Source organism: Schistocerca cancellata, chromosome 4, assembly GCF_023864275.1.
Source record: "Schistocerca cancellata isolate TAMUIC-IGC-003103 chromosome 4, iqSchCanc2.1, whole genome shotgun sequence".
Lineage (NCBI taxonomy): Eukaryota > Metazoa > Arthropoda > Insecta > Orthoptera > Acrididae > Schistocerca > Schistocerca cancellata.
The window spans coordinates 166,049,824-166,069,895 of NC_064629.1; the positions used below are offsets into that span (position 1 = coordinate 166,049,824).

General features: G+C 46.3%; 1 protein-coding gene across 1 annotated transcript in view; it reads left to right on the forward strand.

The window, feature by feature from the left end:
- LOC126185163 (histone-lysine N-methyltransferase 2D-like) overlaps window positions 1-20,072 on the forward strand; it is a 108,731-nt gene that overhangs the window by 47,783 nt on the left and 40,876 nt on the right. Inside the window, exon 2 of the mRNA XM_049928010.1 lies at window positions 18,267-18,558. Within this exon, the coding sequence (XP_049783967.1) occupies window positions 18,267-18,558 (292 nt within the window). The remainder of the gene's footprint in view (window positions 1-18,266; window positions 18,559-20,072) is intronic.

Genomic DNA, 20,072 nt, shown 5'->3' on the forward strand with positions numbered 1-20,072 from the left:
ACGTCAGTATGGCGATAGCGAATACACGCTTCCAATATGCGTTCACCGCGATGTCGCCAAACACGAATGCGACCATCACGATGCTGTAAACATAACGTGGATTCATCAGAAAAAATGGCGTTTTGCCCTTCGTGCACCCAGGTTAGTCGTTGAGTACACCATCGCAGGCATCCTGTCTGTGAAACAGCGTCAAGGGTAACCGCAGCCATGGTCTCCGAGCTGATAGTCCATGCTGCTGCAAACGTCGTCGAACTGTTCGTGCAGATTGTTGTTGTCTTGCAAACGTCCCCATCTGTTGACTCAGGGATCGAGACGTGGCTGCACGATCCGTTACAGCCATGGGGATAAGATGCCTGTCATCTCGACTGCTAGTGATACGAGGCCGTTGGGATCTAGTACGGCGTTCCGTATTACCCTCCTGAACCCACCGACCCCATATTCTGCTAACAGTCATTGGATCTCGACCAACGCGAGCAGCAATATCGCGATACGATAAACCGCAATAGTGATACGCTACAATCCGTCCTTTATCAAAGTCGGAAACGTGATGGCAAGCGTTTCTCCTCCTTACACGAGACATCACAACAACGTTTCACCAGGCAACGCTGGTCAACTGCTGTTTTTTTTTTATGAGAAATCGGTTGGAAACTTTCCTCATGTCAGCACGTTGTAGGTGTCGCCACCGGCGCCAACCTTGTGTGAATGCTCTGAGAAGCTAATCATTTACATATCACAGCATCTTCTTCCTGTCGGTTAAATTTCGCGTCTGTAGCACGTCATCTTCATGGTGTAGCAATTTTAATGGTCAGTAGTTTAATACAATAGAATGAGATTTATTTCCAAATTTTTGCATTGTAAGTAGGGTAAAAACGCAAAATAAAAATGTTTCAGCATAGACATTCGATCCACGACCCTCGGATTACGTTTCTGTGCTCTTTTATCTGCGCGAGCAGCTACCCATGCTTCGGCCGACTCGCGCCAAAAATGCTATTTCTTCTTAACGTGTCGCCATCCGGAACTCCCACTTATGACGCTTTCACTTCTGTCTCAGACGTGGATACGCCACAAATTTGGACGAAACTGGTGATAAGTAGGCGCGGTGCCCTTGTAAAGTATCCTGTCAGAAGGAATTTTCGCACTGCAGCCAGCTAAATGTGCGCTGATTTGAAACTTCTTGTCAGATAAAAACTATTTGCAGGACCGAGACTTGAATCTGGAATTTTTGCCTTTCGTGGGCAAATGCTCTTCCGACTGAGCTTTACAGCAAGACTCACGAGCTTCCCTCAGAGCTCTCCTTACACCAGTCTCCTATCTTCCACACATTATTGAAGTGCAGTGCTGCATACCTTGTGCGGTTAGCAGCCTTTTCTTTTAGGAATGCTAGCCCCACAAGCCATGCAGGGGAATTTCTGTGCACTTTTGGACAGTATGAATAGGAAAGCGGTACTGATGGAAGTAAAGCTGTGAGGAAGGGTAGTACGTCGCGCCTGGAAAGCTCAGTCGAGAGATCATTTTCTTCTACAAACAGAGGTCCCTGGTTTGAGTTCCGCTCAGCCACACAGTTTTAATCTGCCACTAAATTTCCAAGGTGTGCTTACCGGCAGTTGTTTTGTCTCCGTGAGTCAAGCAGATGTGAGTCCTTAACTTTTCCCGGCGAATTGAATGTTCAAATAACTTACGGGTTTGCTGCCGGGTGACGTCGTCGACCACCGCCGATATTTCGACAGGAGAACACCCTGCCAGTCTCAAGGCACAGATGCAAGGGGCAAGCAATGTGGAAGGGAATTAACACCTCGGTTCACAGAGGAGAAACACGGAAGATACCACACACAGAACAAGTAACCGCAGAGTCAACACACAACCAAAGAAAACCAACATCAGAAATATCGATAGTGACTATTAATCAACAATTCAATCCACCCGAATATTCAGTTCACTATGGAGGTGGAAAAGAATGGATGCCTCCCCTTCCTTGATGTGTTGGTCAGAAGGAAGACTGATGGTACGTTGGGACATTCTGTTTATAGGAAGCCTACTCACACTGACTTGTATCTGCGAGCTGATAGTTGTCACCATCCAGCTCAGCGTGAAGGAGTACTTCGCACCTTGGTTCACAGGGCCCACGTTATCTCAGACCCTGAAAGTTTGGCAGCTGAACTATCACATCTGGAAGTCACATTTCGTCGGAATGGTTATAGTGAGAGGCAGATCAAACGTGCGTTGCCCTATCAGCCTTCTGTGCAACGGGTGAGTGACGCTAGCAACGAAGTGGCACCTAAGTCTACGGCCTTTTTGCCTTACGCAAGAAGCATTTCCAACAGGATTGGCCGTATTTTGCGGAAATATGATGTGAAATGTGTTTTTCGACCACCTTCTACGATTAAGGCCCTGTTGGCGTCCGTAAAAGATTATCTTGGTTTGCGTAAGGCTGGTGTCTATCGTATTCCGTGCAGTTGTGGCATGTCATATTTTGGCCAGACGATCAGGACACGCTTAAAACAGCCGAGCAAATCCGCTGTTGCAGAACATTGACTTGACACCGGTCATCCTATGAAATACGACAACACGGAGATTCTGGCTTGGACGTCCAGCTATTGGAATAGTGTTATTAAGGAAACTGTTGAAATCAAACTATCAAGCAACCTTATAAACAGAGATGGTGGATTTTGTTTAAATGCTGCTTGGAATCCGGCTCTGTCTCTCATCAAAAAACAGAGGGACAGAATTAGTGCTACCTCACCTGTTGATTAATAGCCACTATCGATATTTCTGATGTTGGTTTTCTTTGGTTGTGTGTTGGCTCTGCGGTTACTTGTTCTGTGTGTGGTATCTTCCTTGTTTCTCCTCTGTGAACCGAGGTATTAAATTCCCTTGCACATTGCTTCCTCCTTGCATTTGTGCCTTGAGAATGGTAGGGTGTGCTCCTGTCGAAATATCGGCGGTGGTCGACGACGTCACCCGACAGCAAACCCATAATATATTTGAACAGTCAAGCAGATGTTAAACAGCAGGTAGAGTTGGAAGATCAATCGTCGATCCACATCATCACATTCTTGTGGCGAGGAGGATGGTAGTTGCGCTGTTTGAGGACACGCCAAGCGGAGAGAGGGCGGAATGCATTGGCAGCCAGTGGTCCGCGCTCTGCTTCGTATTGTGTAGCACCGCGGGCTCTGGCCGGCTGCCCGCGGGAGAAAGAGCAGCAGTGAAAGTGTTCCGCGTATCAGCAGCCGGCCGTCTATTGGCACCGACTGGCGCCCTCTCCGCGTCTCAGCACTGCGCTCGTTCCCAGTTTCTCTTTCTGTTCCATATCCAGAAACGTCTACCAAGGCAGGGAGAAAATTTCTCGGTCCGGCCAGAAATTGCGTTCTTGTAAATGACATTATGTTTTTGTTTTGGTGCTTCATGTTTTGCAATAAGTCAACTGTCAGTTCTAATTATTTTCAGCCATAATGGCTATATTTGTAAACCGTGACTGTGCGGTAAAATTATTTATTTCAAGTTTCTGCTACCAGACACTTTTTATTTTATGCTTAATTTAACATAATGCAACGCGTTACGAACATATTTTGTTCATTTTCAAGCGTTTGTACATACATACATACATCGAGAAATGTTACTTAAAAAGAAACAGTTTTAAACTAGATTAATCTAGAACAGTTTGTTTTTTACTGTAGCTGCTGGTGTGGCATTTGGGGGGGAAGGAGGGGGGCTGTCAACACAGGGTGTTACAAAAAGATACGGCCAAACTTTCAGGAAACATTCCTCACACACAAAGAAATAAAATATGTTATGTGAACATGTGTCCGGAAACGCTTACTTTCCATGTTAGAAAAAAAAATGGTTCAAATGGCTCTGAGCACTATGGGACTCAACTGCTGTGGTCATAAGTCCCCTAGAACTTAGAACTACTTAAACCTAACTAACATCACGAGGCAGAGAAAATCCCTGACCCCGCCGGGAATCGAACCCGGGAACCCGGGCGTGGGAAGCGAGAACGCTACCGCACGACCACGAGATGCGGGCTCCATGTTAGAGCTCATTTTATTACTTCTCTTCAAATCACATTAATCATGGAATGGAAACACACAGCAACAGAACGTACCAGCGTGAATTCAAACACTTTGTTACAGGAAATGTTGAAAATGTCCTCCGTTAGCGAGGATACATGCATCCAACCTCCGTCGCATGGAATACCTGATGCGCTGATGCAGCCCTGGAGAATGGCGTATTGTATCACAGCCGTCCACAATACGAGCACGAAGAGTCTCTACATTTGGTACCGGGGTTGCGTAGACAAGAGCTTTCAAATGCCTCCATAAATAAAAGTCAAGAGGGTTGAGGTCAGGAGAGCGTGGAGGCCATGGAATTGGTCCGCCTCTACCGATCCATCGGTCACCGAATCTGTTGTTGAGAAGCGTACGAACACTTCGACTGAAATGTGCACGAGCTCCATCGTGCATGAACCACATGTTGTGTCGTACTTGTAACGGCACATGTTCTAGCAGCACAGGTAGAGTATCCCGTATGAAATCATGATAACGTGCTCCATTGAGCGTAGGTGGAAGAACACGGGGCCCAATCGAGACATCACCAACAATGCCTGCCCAAACGTTCACAGAAAATCTGTGTTGATGACGTGATTGCACATTTGCGTGCGGATTCTCGTCAGCCCACACATGTTGATTGTGAAAATTTACAATTTGATCACGTTGGAATGAAGCCTCATCCGTAAAGAAAACATTTGCACTGAAATGAGGATTGACACATTGTTGGATGAACCATTCGCAGAAGTGTACCCGTGGAGGCCAATCAGCTGCTGATAGTGCCTGCACACGCTGTACATGGTACGGAAACATTGGTTCTCCCGTAGTACTCTCCATACAGTGACGTGGTCAACGTTACCTTGTACAGCAGCAACTTCTCTAACGGTGACATCACTGCACGACGAATTACCTCGTCCTATGCAGGTGTCCTCGTCGTTCTAGGTCTTCTCCAGTCGCGAGTCATAGGCTGGAATGTTCGGTGCTCCCTAAGACGCCGATCAATTGCTTCGAACGTCTTCCTGTCGGAACACCTACGTTCTGGAAATCTGGCTCGATACAAACGTACCGTGCCACGGCTATTGCCCCGTGCTAATCCGTACATCAAATGGGCATCTGCCAACTCCGCATTTGTAAACATTTCACTGACTGCAAAGCCACGTACGTGATGAACACTAACCTGTTGATGCTACGTACTGATGTGCTTGAAGCTAGTACTGTAGAGCAATGAGTCGCATGTCAACACAAGCACCGAAGTCAACATTACCTTCCTTCAATTGGGCCAACTGGCGGTGAATCGAGGAAGTACAGTACATACTGAGGAAACTAAAATGAGCTCTAACATGGAAATTAAGCGTTTCCTGACACATGTCCACATAACATCTTTTCTTTATTTTGTGTGAGGAATGTTTCCTGAAAATTTGTCCGTACCTTTTTGTAACACCCTGTATCTAGAAATCAAAGTCAGTTATGTCTTCTGCTGGTTTTCTTGTTTGTTGTTGACTATGTATATCACAGCCTGTATCGGATGCAGATAGAGTTGCAGCAGTTATGTGTTACGAAAATAGTGTGAAAGGCTTTTGTATGACAGTTGATCACTTACAGTTACATCCTCTTGCTGCTTCACTTGTATCACTGGTGTAATGATGGAGTTGTTGATTGACATGAAACTATTGCACATTATATTTTGTCACCGAATGCCACTGCATAAATTGCTTTGCTTTTATACACACAACACAAGATGGCGGACTGTAGCATGTGAGTCCGTACAGATTATCGAGGTTTTGTATCGATATTCTTCGTTCTAGTCGATTATTTACGTTGACATTTCGTGAATCTATTGAGTTAGAACTGGCTTAAGACTGTTGAAGAATTTTGAGTTTTTGAATTAAGAATGTTATCTCCATGCTTTATGTTATGTATGAAAATTTGCAGTTCTTCCATGATATCCATTCTTTTACTTTTTCCTATTTTGTCTAAAATTTCGAGGTTGTCTTCGACTTTCAGAGGGTGGCCTGTGTCTTTAATATGTTTTGCTACTGCTGATTTCTTACATTTATCAAGCCTGTAGCAGTCTAAATGTTCTTTGAATCGGGTTCTGAAATTTCTGCCTGTTTGGGCGATATAATATTTATTACATTGGCTGCAGGTAATTTTGTTAATGCCAGATGCATCAAGACTTGTATCTGGTGGTTTTATATTGTGAATAAGCTTCCTACTTAGGTTGTTGTTGGTGCTGAAGCTAATTTTTATTTCTGTGTTTTTGAATAGTCTTGCTAATTTGTCAGATACTATTCCAAGATATGGCATTTTTACATATTTGACTGCTGGGGCACTGTCAGTTTTGAGTGTAGTTTGATGTTGTTTGTTCAGTTTTTTTTTATGTGTTGCGACATGGTATTAATTAGAGAAGGGTCATATCCATTGTTTATTGCAGCATATGTTGTGGTTTCTATTTCTTGTTGGAGTTCTGTATGTTGAAGAGGAAATTTGTGTGCTCTGAACAGCATTGATCTATAAGCAGCTTTTTGTGGGAGGAGGGATGTGTTGAGGAGTTTGGTATAGTGGTGTCAGTGCCAGAAGGTTTTCTGTAAACATTGAAAGCTACCTTTTGGCTCTGTTTTGATATTTTTATGTCAAGTTTTATCGTGGAATACTTTTTTATACGTCTTTGTTCGCTCTTCTTTCAACCGGAATATTTTCATTTCTTCTGTTGTCTCCTTCATTTTCGCCGGTAAGAGACGACGGTAGAGGAATGATGCATCTGAACAAGCCCACAAAAAATGCCTCCACCAACTGCCGGAACGGTGTTCTGTTGACAGCCGGAGCGAGGTGGTTCAGTGCTAAAATACCGGACTCGTATTCAAGAGGGCAGTGGTTCAAATCCCCGTCCGACCATCTGTGTTTAGGTTTTTCACAATTTCCCTACATCGCTTAAGATGAATGCCGCGATGGTTCCTTTGAAATTACGCCCCATATTTCCCCAATAAGATCTTGTGCCCGATAACTAATGACCTAACCGCTACGGTCGCATGTTCGAATCCTGCCTCGGGCATGGATGTGTGTGATGTCCTTAGGTTAGTTAGGTTTAAGTAGTTCTAAGTTCTAGGGGACTGATGATCTCAGCAGTTAAGTCCCATAGTGCTCAGAGCCATTTGAACCATTTTTAATGACCTAAGAGCCTTCGCTGCCGAGGTCGCTAACTCAGGTCTGTGCTGTGGCGCTCGAGTCTAATGTAAGCTGGTACCAAAAAAGGTGGTAGATGAAATTTTCGCTGCCATTATTTAGCCGGCAAGGGGAGGAGAGCTGATTACCAGACGTTGTGCCAATATCCTGTTCAAATTCGAAATTTCCCCGCAGTTTATCATGATGTGAGAGCATGTGTCATTGCTGATGGTGATCCATCCGTCTTACGCGAACGTTAAGCCCGACCGACGTCTTCGTGCTATCCGAGAGGAGTAGGCTATGTCCAGGCACCGGGTCTTATCTTCTCCCTTCTGTCATCATCATCATCATCATCATCATCATCATCATCATCGTAATACAGCATCAGCAAAACACCACACTATACGCGCAGACATTAGAGTCGCCTATATTCAACATACAGACATGAGACACAGTTCTCACATAAGCCGGCCGGAGTGGCCGAGCGGTTAAAGGCGCTACAGTCTGGAACCGCGCGACCGCTACGGTCGCAGGTTCGAATCCTGCCTCGGGCATGGATGTATGTGATGTCCTTAGGTTAGTTCGGTTTAAGTAGCTCTAAGTTCTAGGGGACTTATGACCACAGCAGTTGAGTCCCATAGTGCTCAGAGCCATTTGAACCATTTTTCTCACATATTCGCATGCAAAGTGGCAACTGTGCGAAGAGGAAGTAAACCCATTCCCACTAGGCGGCTGAACCTACCTGTTGTGGTCTCCCAATCAACAATGCCATATGATTTTACCTAACGATCTACATCTACATTTGCATCTGCGTGATAACTCTGCTGTACACACTTCCGTATTTGGCAGAGGGTTCACTGAATAACATTGCTTATTCTCGACCGTTCCACTATCGAAAAACGCCTAGGAAAATGAACTCTAAATCTTTTCATGCCAACTCCGAATTCTTTGATTTTATTAAAACGATCACTTTTCGCTATGTCGGTAGCAGTCAACAAAACATTGTTATAATCTTGGTGGAGAAAGTTAGAGGTTGAAATTTCGTCAAAAGAGCTGGATCCAACGAAATTCTCCTTTGTTTTAATGATTGCCACCCCCAGTCGCTTACAATATCCGTGACACTCACTACCCTATTTCGCGCCAATACCAAATGTGTTGTGTTTCTTCGAACTTTTTCGAGATCCACCGTTAATCGTATCGGGTAACAATCGCATAGCGTGAAGCAATACATCAAAAGAGGAGGGACAAATGTAGTATAGGCAGTCTCTTAAGTAGATTTGTTACATCTTCTAAGTATTCTGCCACTAAAGCACAGTCTTTGTCCGCCTTCCTGACAACTTTTTCTATGGAATGGTTCCATCGTCGACGGATCGTTAAACCCTTATCTCCCTTTCCTTTGACAGTCGAGATAAATCGCGACGCGTGGAATGCGCCACACTTATTTGTCCAGCTAATGTTTTCGTTTGGAGCGTGAAGTGGTGGTGTTCCGCGCCCTACTGAGCGGCTAACTGAGGCTTTGCTGTGGGGCGACGGCATCCTTACCTCGTAACGAGGAAGGAATGACTCATCACGGCTCCCATCGTTGTGAGCCAACACCGACTCAAAGGAAGGCCTCGGCGCTTGTTGGTGACGTCACGTCAGCTAGGCACGGCGAACGCCAAGTCTCTTGCACGCATACTCATAATGGTGGTGTCTCCCTACCTGACACAGGAAAATGTGAAAGCATTGGCGGTAGCTGACCAACACACATTGTTCTGAGAGATTTCTGCGATCAATTAACTGTGCAATTCATTACACTTCTGAACAAATACTGTACTCCTGAACTTAAATTTCCACCTGTTTTAAGGATTGACATGCAAAAACAACTTCATGGTCCAGCAGCAACAGAATTCGTGCTTCTTTACCTTATTTGTAAATCTGAGGAAGGTACGCTTGTATTGGGTTGCTTTTACAAGAAACTGTGAACATATTGGTCCTCTTCTTTAGGTAACTTGGTTGACTATGGGGTGAGGAGCACTGAATGTTAATGAAATATCTTGCGATTGTACACGTTGGGGGAGGGGGTGGGGGACAGAAGAAGAGGCAAAAGAGAGATACTTGTTTTACCAAATAAAATTTTTTTATCTCATACAGTTCCTCCTTTCAGTTACAAGAGGGGAATATTTATCTTTTCTAATGTGCATGTTTAAAAAAGTTTAAGCTCAGCAGTATTTTAGATGTATGAACCTATTTTGTTTCCTATTTAGAATTCCTTTCGTTGAAAGCGACTGTAGTCTAATGACTAGCAACAGTTGGACATTTACACATGTAAACTAGTTCACATTTCCAGTGACTATGTCAAACGAAAATAAATAAATAAATAAAAGAAACGAGTTCATTGTAAGGGGGTTGGGGTAAGTTTCGATAGCAAAATGGATCAAGTAAATATAGTTACTTGAATGTAAAATTTCCGAAACTTGCAATGGGGCAAAGCATCTTCTCATATTGATCTACGTTTGTTTCGACAGGATTCAGTAATACAGACCTATTATCTTCATTTGTAGCTTTACGATAGTAAGAAAATCTTTCATCTAAATAAAATTGCAGAATCCAGAACAATACCAAACATTTTGTCCGAAAATAAGAGATTTATAGTGATAAGCACGCCCAGCGTTTCTGCCTGCAACAGACCTGGCGTTCGCCGTGCCTAGCTGACGTGACGTCACCAACAAGCGCCGAGGCCTTCCTTTGAGTCGTTGTTGGGTGAGGTCACTGTAAATTTCTGACAAAATATTAGTGGTAATGGATTATATTAAATAATAATTCGACAATTGTATTCATTTCTTAGTTACGAAATGCTCATATTCTGGGCACCAATTCTTAATGTACAGAGCTAGTACTAATTTCCACCGTCTTTGTCACTCAAATTCCTGCGTCTTCTTTGCCTTTGTCCCGTTTCTCTACGGGACAGAAATTTTAAGACAACATTGTCAGGGGTAAGTTGGTGGCCGCACTCTGCCAGAAACTGATTCGAACGTAGTACTTTGCCGATTGTACACACGTGTAACTGTCTGCAGCTCGTGGTCTAGTGACTAGCATTGCTACCTCTGGCTCACAGTGTCCCGGGTTCGATTCCAGGCGGGGTTGGGAATACTCCCTGCTCGTGGACTGGATGTCTGTGTTGTACTCATCATTCCATCACCATTCGTAAAAGTGGCTGCCCTGGACTGTGTGCAAATTGGGAATTTATACGGGCGCTGATGACCGCGCAGTTGAGCGCTCCACGCACGAAACATCATCATCATCAAACACGTGTATCTCGTACATTTCTTGCACCCTCGACATTATTTTTACAATTTTATCTCAATTTTGCGCACACTCCTGACTGAGACCGCACACCAATCACTGTTGCCTCTTCGGCTTATCTTTGTCTACCACCCCGCTGTGATCGTCGCCACCCTCCGACTGCCATATTAGCATCGCTTCAGCGTAGGCTTCCTACCTGTCCGAGACACTTTGACCACATAAACAGCACCCAACTGTTCTCACGTTATATTCTTGCGGGCACATACTATTACGAACAATTGCTGTCTTATAGCATTTTTGTAAGCAAAGAATTAAATCAGAGTGACACTCAGCCGAGAGGCACAAATGGTTCAAATGGCGCTAAGCACTATGGGACTTAACATCTGAGACCGAGCGAGGTGGCGCAGTGGTTAGACACTGGACTCGCATTCGGGAGGACGACGGTTCAATCCCGCGTCCGGCCATCCTGATTTAGGTTTTCCGTGATTTCCCTAAATCGCTCCAGGCAAATGCCGGGATGGTTCCTTTCAAAGGGCACGGCCGACTTCCTTCCCCGTCCTTCCCTAATCCGATGAGACCGATGACCTCGCTGTCTGGTCTCCTTCCCCAAAACAACCAACCAACCAACCAACCAACTTAACATCTGAGGTTCAAAAATGGCTCTGAGCACTATGGTACTTAACATCTGAGGTCATCAGTCCCCTAGAACTTAGAACTACTTAAACCTAACTAGCATAAGGACATCACACACATCCATGCCCGAGGCAGGATTCGAACCTGCGACCGTAGCGGCAGCGCGGTTCCGGACTGAAGCGCCTAGAACCGCTCGGCCTCAACGGCCGGCCGAGAGGCATATTCAGATATTAATTTACATATTAAAAATTAATGAAATTTGTGTTAACAAATATGTGAGGTGACATTCTAGGTATCAGAGGACATGGCCACCTGTCTCTAGAAAAAATCAACTATCTCTGGTTCATTGGTTTATGAATGCGTACGAACTTGGAGAGTGTTTTCCTTTCCAGTGATGATGACACATACAGTGGTCCGTTACGTGAATGATACGTAGCGAATTTCTGAATTATTTCACAGACTTCTGAGTAACTTCTTCTTCTTCTTTCGCTACTGCCTTTATCCCGCAGTGAGCGCAGGGTCGGCAAGGTTAAATACGGAAATGGCATGGTAAATTTTAAGGGGTGGCCGGAAGCCCTTCCTGCCGCCACCCCATACCCCCCGGGACGGAAGTAGTGTACCCCAGCTGTCTGCTTCTGGTGTAAATCGTGAAACAGTGTGAATGTGATTCAAATGTCTGCGAGTCGTGGAACTGAGGTGGGACGTGGGGACCAGCCCGGTATTCGCCTAGTAGGATGTGGAAAACCGCCTAAAAACCAAATCCACGCTCGCCAGCACACCGGCCGTCGTCGTTAATCCGCCGGGCGGATTCGACACGGGGCCGGCGCGCCTACCCGAGTCCAGGAAGCAGCACGTTAGCGCTCTCGGCTGCCCTGGCGGGTTCACAGACTTCTGAGTAACATAGTCTAGTTTTCTCCCTAATTAGGACTTTGCCGGCTGGGGTGGCCGAGCGGTTTTAGGCGCTACAGTCTGGAACCGCGCGTCCGCTGCGGTCGCAGGTTCGAATCCTGCCTCGGGCATGGATGTGTGATGTCCTTAGGTTAGTTAGGTTTAAGTAGTTCTAAGTTCTAGGGGACTGATGACCACATCAGTTAAGTCCCATAGTGCTCAGAGCCATTTGAACCATTTTGTTAAGTTCCATAGTGCTCAGAGCCATTTGAACCAATTAGGACTTTCCGCAGGATGTTGTGTTTACACATCAACTGTGCTCCAAAACAAGGACTGAGACAGGCGCGCTGTGACGTGGTGGAGAGAAGGCTGCGCCGGTAATTGGCCGTGTCGGGCGCCGCGTGTCGCGGTTCTGCACGGCTGGCAGTGAGAGGTGTCAGCGGGAAGTGAACGTGCAGGGAGCGCCACTAGCGCAGCCGTAGCCTCTTTCAAGAACGACTACTTGATCTGCATCTCGTACCAACCATTTCATGACCTAACTGCGTTCGCAGGAAATGTTACACGTCATCAAGTAATACGGTATTAAGAAACCTAATGCTCTTTAACTCATGCAGAAGCGTTATCACGTTGAATATGAGAAAATTGAAACGGTCAAATGGCTCTAAGCACTACGGGACTTAACAACTGAGGTCATCACTCCCCTAGACTTAGAACTACTGAAAACTAACTAACCTAAAAACATCACACACATCCATGCCCGAGGCAAGATTCGAACCTGGTACCGGAGCAGCAGCGCGGTTCGGGACTGAAGCGCCTAGAACCGTTCGGCCACAGGTTCCGGCCATGAGAAACCACCACATTTGAAACCATACTGCACAACATAGTTAAAGAGTCAGTTCTTTGAAACCCCGTAATTGTCTCTCAATGCGACGCAGAAATTTGAAACGTGGCCCAAAGGTGTCTATAATCTACCTCCGTAACGGGGCAAAAGCGTGACGTCCTATGACGTCAACTTGGGGTTTAGGACACTTCTAACAACAAGGTTTTGACACAAGCGAAGAGCTCAGAAGTTCGTGTGAGGTGTAACATGGGTTACTGATATCACATTGGCACCAGATTTGGCCACTAAAAAATTCCCAACACCACCGTGGACGTATCACACAATGTGAAGATAGAATGAGATTTTTACTCTGCAGTGGAGTGTGCGCTGATATGAAACTTCCTGGCAGATTAAAACTGTGTGCCGGACCGAAACTCGAACTCAGAACCTTGGCTTTTCGCGGGCAAGTACTCTACCATCTGAGGTACACAAGCACGACTCACGGCCCGTCCTCACAGCTTTACTTCTGCCAGCACCTCGTCTCCTACCTTCCAAACGTTACAGGAGCTCTCCTGCGGTTCGCAGGAAAGGCAAAGGTCCTGAGTTCGAGTTTCGGTCCGGCACACAGTTTTAAGCTGCCGGAAAGTTTAATGTGAAGGTAGTCGAGCCCTCTCTTATTCACACCTGACTCCTTCTTTTGAGGCCCTAGCAATGGAGATCAGAACCGCAAGGCCTAGCCTTGAAATCACGCGGTGTTCTTATGAGTGGCCGAGGAAAACATTTCAGTCACACCGCCGCTCAGAATCGCCACAATGCCTTAGGAGCTGGCGCAAAGGGCGTCAATGAGACCACCCCTTCTCTTGAAGCGTGCTTTACACACATTTTGGGGTCGAAAACGACAGTTTGCAGTGCGATAAGCAGTAGGACGACGTTCTTGACAATGTTACAGAAGTAAATTGTAGGCACATTTGAGCCTAATTTCAAAGTGCTGCGTCGCAGTGGGTTAGAATTACGAGGGTTTCAAAGAAGTGACTCTTTAATTGTGTTGCGCAGTGTATATGTGTACTACGTACATTCCATTTCCTGTGATATACTTTAAGTGAAAAAGGCCATTTTACATCTACTTTAGATATAATTTCGTAACTAATACATCTGTACATATTAAAGTTTTCTGAAATTACTTGTAGTACGGCATCCCCAGGGTAAGTGGTCGGCACAAGGGAAAACATTCTCGATTCTTTTAGTCTTTGAAATGTAACTTGGTTGACAGCGAAAGGTCACTTACTCCCACTTCCAGAAATAGTCTCCGAAACCACTACCTCTACCATAAAGGGTACACCAGTTCTACAACCCACATGCGCAGCCTGCTGATTTCTCTATTTCGTGAGCTTCAAATCGCTGCACGAAATTATTTAATCCAGGCCTTCCTACAACCACTATCAGCGACCGAATGCAGGAATATCAGTTGTCCTTTTCGTGCTCCTTCTAATAGCAGTAGCATTCTGCCAGCTTTCTGCTAGTATTCTCGGAAGTTTCTTTGACCCATCCAGATAGCCACGCGCGTTGACACAGCGCTTCCGGTATTTATGGAGGCGTGCCAGTTCTGGGTCGAATCCACTCGCAAATGAACGACGAGGGCTGGTGTGCTGGACAACCTAGATGTGCTTTTTAGACAGTTTCCCCCATTCTACTCGGTGAATACCGACCTGGTACCGGCATCCCACCACAGTTACACGATTTGCAAACATTCAGAAAACGTTCACACACTTTAACATGCCATAACATTCGATACAGACCGTTGGGGTACAGAAATTCCGTCCTGGGGGGGAGGGGGGGGGAGCGTGGCTACAGAGAGGGCAGCTGGCCACCCTCTACCACTAATTCTGACATATCCAATAATTAACATACACAACAAGTGAAGATAGGCTACAAAAAAACGAGAAAGAAGATTATCGGAAGTTTCTTTCTAATGAGTGCTGGAAAATATCAGCCGTCAGAGGTAGGTCACAGGCCCTTGAGCCAGGGGCCTGAACACTACCAGTTTATTAGAATTATGGGAAAACCAGCCTATCACGTGTCGGCTGGATGTAAGCCCTCATCCCCCAGATACTAGAAAACAGCCTTGGCTTCCTCAATAGCGAAAGGGAATAACAAACAGGTACGATTGGGAAAAGATATTATAGAACTGTGTAGGTGCGGAGAATGTTAAAGGAATGCATTCTCTATGTATGGCCTGTTAGTGGATGCAGTCTGTTATTGGCTGTCCGTTGGACGGGTAGGTGAGGTTTGCGTATTAGTCAAGTGTTTGCGTATTAGTCTAGAGTTAGTCCATCATATTTTAGTGTGTTAGTTGACTGGATGGGACAGTCGTGGATGGTTAGGGAGAAATTGGAAATTTGTGATAAGTTCTATGGGACCAAAGTGCTGAGGTCATCGGTCCCTAAGCTTGTCGTTATGGTCTTCAGTCCAGAGACTGGTTTGATGCAGCTCTCCATGCTATTCTATCTTGTGCAAGCTTCTTCTTCTCCCAGTACCTGCTGCAACTTACATCCTTCTGAATCTGCTTAGTGTATTCATCTCTTGGTTGGTTGGTTGGTTGGTTGTTGGGGAAGGAGACCAGACAGCAAGGTCATCGGTCTCATCGGATTAGGGAATGACGGGGAAGGAAGTCGGCCGTGCCCTTTGAAAGGAACCATCCCGGCATTTGCCTGGAGCGATTTAGGGAACTCACGGAAAACCTAAATCAGGATGGCCGGACGCGGGATTGAACCGTCGTCCTCCCGAATGCGAGTCCAGTGTCTAACCACTGCGCCACCTCGCTCGGTCATCTCTTGGTCTCCGTCTACAATTTTTACCCTTCACGCTGCCCTCCAATACGAAGTTGGTGATCCCTTGATGCCCCAGGACATGCCCTACCAACCGATCCCTTCTTCTAGTCAAGCTCGCCACAAATTTCTCTTCTCCAATTCTATTCAATACCTCCTCATTAGTTATGTGATCTACCCCTCTAATCCTCAGCATTCTTCTGTAGCACCACATTTCGAAAGCTTCTATTCTCTTCTTGTCCAAACTATTTATTGTCCACGTTTCACTTCCATACATGGCTACACTTCATACAAATACTTTCAGAAATGACTTCCTGACGGTTAAATCTATACTCGACGTTAACGAATTTATCTTCTTCAGAAACGCTTTCCTTGCCATTTCCAGTCAACATTTTATATCCTCTCTACTTAGACCATCATCAGTTATTTTGCTCCCCAAATAGCAAAACTCACTTACTACTTTAAGTGTCTCATTTCCTAATCTAATTGCCTCATCATCACCCGAGTTAACTCGACTGCATTTCATTATCCTCGTTTTTCTTTTGTTGATGTTCATCTTATAGCCTCCTTTCAAGACACTGTTCATTCTATTCAACTACTCTTCCAGGTCCTTTGCTGTCTCTGACAGAACTACAATGTCATCGGCGAACCTCAAAGTTTTTATTTCTTCTCCATGGATTTTAATTCCTACTCCAAGTTTTTCTTTTCTTTCCTTTACTGCTTGCTCAGTTTAGATATTGAATAAATATCGGGGATAGGCTACAATCCTAAAGACTTACACACTACTTAATCTAATTGAAACTAACTTACGCTAAGGACAACAAACACGCCCATGCCCGAGGGAGGACTCGAACCTCCGACGGGGGAGCCGCGCGGACCGTGACAAGGTGCCGTAGACCGCTCGGCTTCTCCGCGCGGCGGTTATGGAGAAGTCATGGAAGCAGCAGCTGTGGTCTTTTGTCTTATAATTACTGCCCGAGATTACGAAAGACATATCTTGAGGAGCTGCTGGTTACACCAGGAAGTAAACTGGTTGGAGGGAACGTTGGGACCCCTGTAGTATACAGCAGACGATTAGGAAACCCGTGTCACTCACGTGCCGAAGTAGGTGAACGAGACAAGGCGGAGTAGTGTTGCCTGCAATGTAGAGGCTATAAACGAGAAGAGAGAGAACAGTGCCTCGGAGCATACTCGCTGCTGGATGGAAGGTACAGGTTCGCATCACGTTAAAAATTTGAATTAGGCACTATAGTCCTATATCTCTGACATCGATCTGTTGTAGAATTTTAGAACATGTTTTCTGTTCGCGTATCATGTCATTTCTGGAAACCCAGAATCTACTCTGTAGGAATCAACATGGATTCCGGAAACAGCGATCGTGTGAGACCCAATCCGCTTTATTTGTTCATGAGACCCAGAAAATATTAGATACAGGCTCTCAGGTAGATGGAATTTTCCTTGACTTCCGGAAGGCGTTCGATGCAGTTCCGCACTGTCGCCTGATAAACAAAGTAAGAGCCTACGGAATATCAGACCAGCTGTGTGGCTCGATTGAAGAATTTTTAGCAAACAGAACACAGAGTGTTGTCCTGAATGAGGAGATGTCTACAGACGTTAAATTAACCTCTGGCGTGCCACAGGGGAGTGTTATGGGACCATTGCTTCTCAAAATATATATAAATGACCTAGTAGATAGTGTCGGAAGGTCCATGCGGCTTTTCGCGGATGATGCTGTAGTATACAGAGAAGTTACAGCATTAGAAAATTGCAGCGAAATGCAGGAAGATCTGCAGCGGATAGGCACTTGGTGCAGGAAGTGGAAACTGACCCTTAACATAGACAAATGTAACGTATTGCGAATACATAGAAAGAAGGATCCGTTATTGTATGATTATATGATAGCGGAACAAACACTGGTAGCAGTTACTTCTGTGAAATACCTGGGAGTATGCGTACGGAACGATTTGAAGTGGAATGATCATATAAAATTAATTGTTGGTAAGGCGGGTGCCAGGTTGAGATTCATTGGGAGAGTCCTTAGAAAATGTAGTCTATCAACAAAGAATGTGGCTTACAAAACACTCGTTCGGCCTATACTTGAGTATTGCTCATCAGTGTGGGATCCGTACCAGATCGGGTTGACAGAGGAGATAGAGAAGATCCAAAGAAGAGCGGCGCGTTTCGTCACAGGGTTATTTGGTAAGCGTGGTAGCGTTACGGAGATGTTTAGCAAACTCAAGTGGCAAACTCTTCAAGAGAGGCGCTCTGCATCGCGGTGTAGCTTGCTGTCCACGTTTCGAGAGGGTGCGTTTCTGGATGGGGTATCGACTATATTGCTTCCCCCTACTTATACCTCCCGAGGAGATCACGAATGTAAAATTAGAGAGATTCGAGCGCGCACGGAGGCTTTCCGGCAGTCGTTCTTCCCGCGAACCATACGCGAGTGGAACAGGAAAGGGAGGTAATGACAGTGGCACGTAAAGTGCCCTCTGCCACACACTGTTGGGTGGCTTGCGGAGTATAAATGTAGATGTAGATGTAGTAGAAGTACGAGAAAGAGGTGGTGTAATGCGGCAGTGGTGGAGTTGACGAGGCTGTGTGTGGTTGCAGCGTGCCTCCTGGCAGCAGGCGTGCGCGGCCTCCAGGCGGGGTCCACGCAGGCCCTGTACGGAGCGTCCCCCGGCCAGTACGTGCTGCGCTCGCAGGAGCCGCAGGCGCAGCCGCAACCGCAGCCGCAGGCGCAGGCGCAGCCACAGCAGGCGCTCCAGCAGCTGCCTCCAGAATACCTGGGGCTGCTCCAGCAGCTGGTGGCCCAGCCGCAGCAGCAGCCGCAGCAGGCGCCGCAGGCCGCCGCGGTCCAGCAGCAGCAGCAGCCCGGCCTCAGGCAGATCGTCATCACCAGGTACTCGCCTCTACGTTATTTTCTTCTGGGTCGTCGGTATTCTGACTAGTTTGTTACGGACCACCACCAAGTCCTCTCCTGTGCCTACCTCTTCACCTCAGAGTAGCACTTGCACCAAACATCCTCAATTATTCACGATATGAGGGCTCGTGCTCTGTTGATGGAGATCCATCCGTCAGATGGGTGGCTCTATTTCCCTGCACTACTAGATTTCACACTCTTTCCGACACGACCCTGAACTCATCCCAGGGGATATCCCACCAAAAAACGCTGTATGGTACACCACTGGCCATTGAAATTGCTACACCGCGAAAATGTCGTGATTCAGACCCGAAATTTAACCGGCAGGAAGAAGATGCTGCGATATGCAAATGAGTAGCTTTTCAGAGCATTCACACAAAGTTGGCGCCGGTGCCAACACCTACAACGTGCTGACATGAGGATAGTTTCCAACCGATTTCTCATACACAAACAGCAGTTGACCGGCGTTGCCTGGTGAAACGTTGTTGTGATGCCTCGTGTAAGGAGGAGAAATGCGTACTGTCACGTTTCCAACTTTCATAAATGTCGGATTGTAGACTATCGCGTTTGCAGTTTATCGTATCACGACATTGCTCCTCGTGTTGGTCGAGATCCAATGACTGTTAGCAGAATATAGAATCGGTGGCTTCAGGAGGGTAATACGGAACGCCGTGCTGGATCCCAACGGCCTCGTATCACTAGCAGTCGAGATGACAGGCATCTTATCCGAATGGCTGTAACGGATCGTGCAGCCACGTCTCGATCCCTGAGTCAACAGATGGGGACGTTTGCAAGACAACAACCATCTGCACGAACATTTCGACGACGTTTGCAGCAGCATGGACTATCAGCTCGGAGACCATAGCTGCGGCTGCCCTTGACGCTGCATCACAGACAGGAGCACCTGCGGTGGTGTACTCAACGACTGCACGAATGGCAAAACGTCATTTTTAAGGATGAATCCAGGTACTGTTTACAGTATCATGATGGTCGCATCCGTGTTTGGCGACATCGCGGTGAACGCACATTGGAAGCGTGTATTCGTTATCGCCGTACTGGCGTATCAAATAATGGTTCAAATGGCTCTGAGCACTATGGGACTCAACATCTGAGGTCATCAGTCCCCTAGAACTTACAACTACTTAACCCTAAGTAACATAAGGACATCACATACATCCATGCCCGACGAAGGATTCGAACCTGCGAGCGTAGCGGTCGCACGGTTCCAGACTGAAGCGCGTAGAACCGCTCCGCCACACTGGCCGGCACTGGCGTATCAGCCGGCGTGATGGTATGGGGTGCCATTGGTTACACGTCTCGGTCACCTCTTGATCGCATTGACGACACTTTGAACAGCGGACGTTACATTTCAGATGTGTTACGACCCGGGGCTCTACCCTTCATTCGAGCCCTGCGAAACCCTACATTTCAGCAGGATAATGCACGACCGCATGTTGCAGGTCCTATACGGGCCTTTCTGGATACAGAAAATG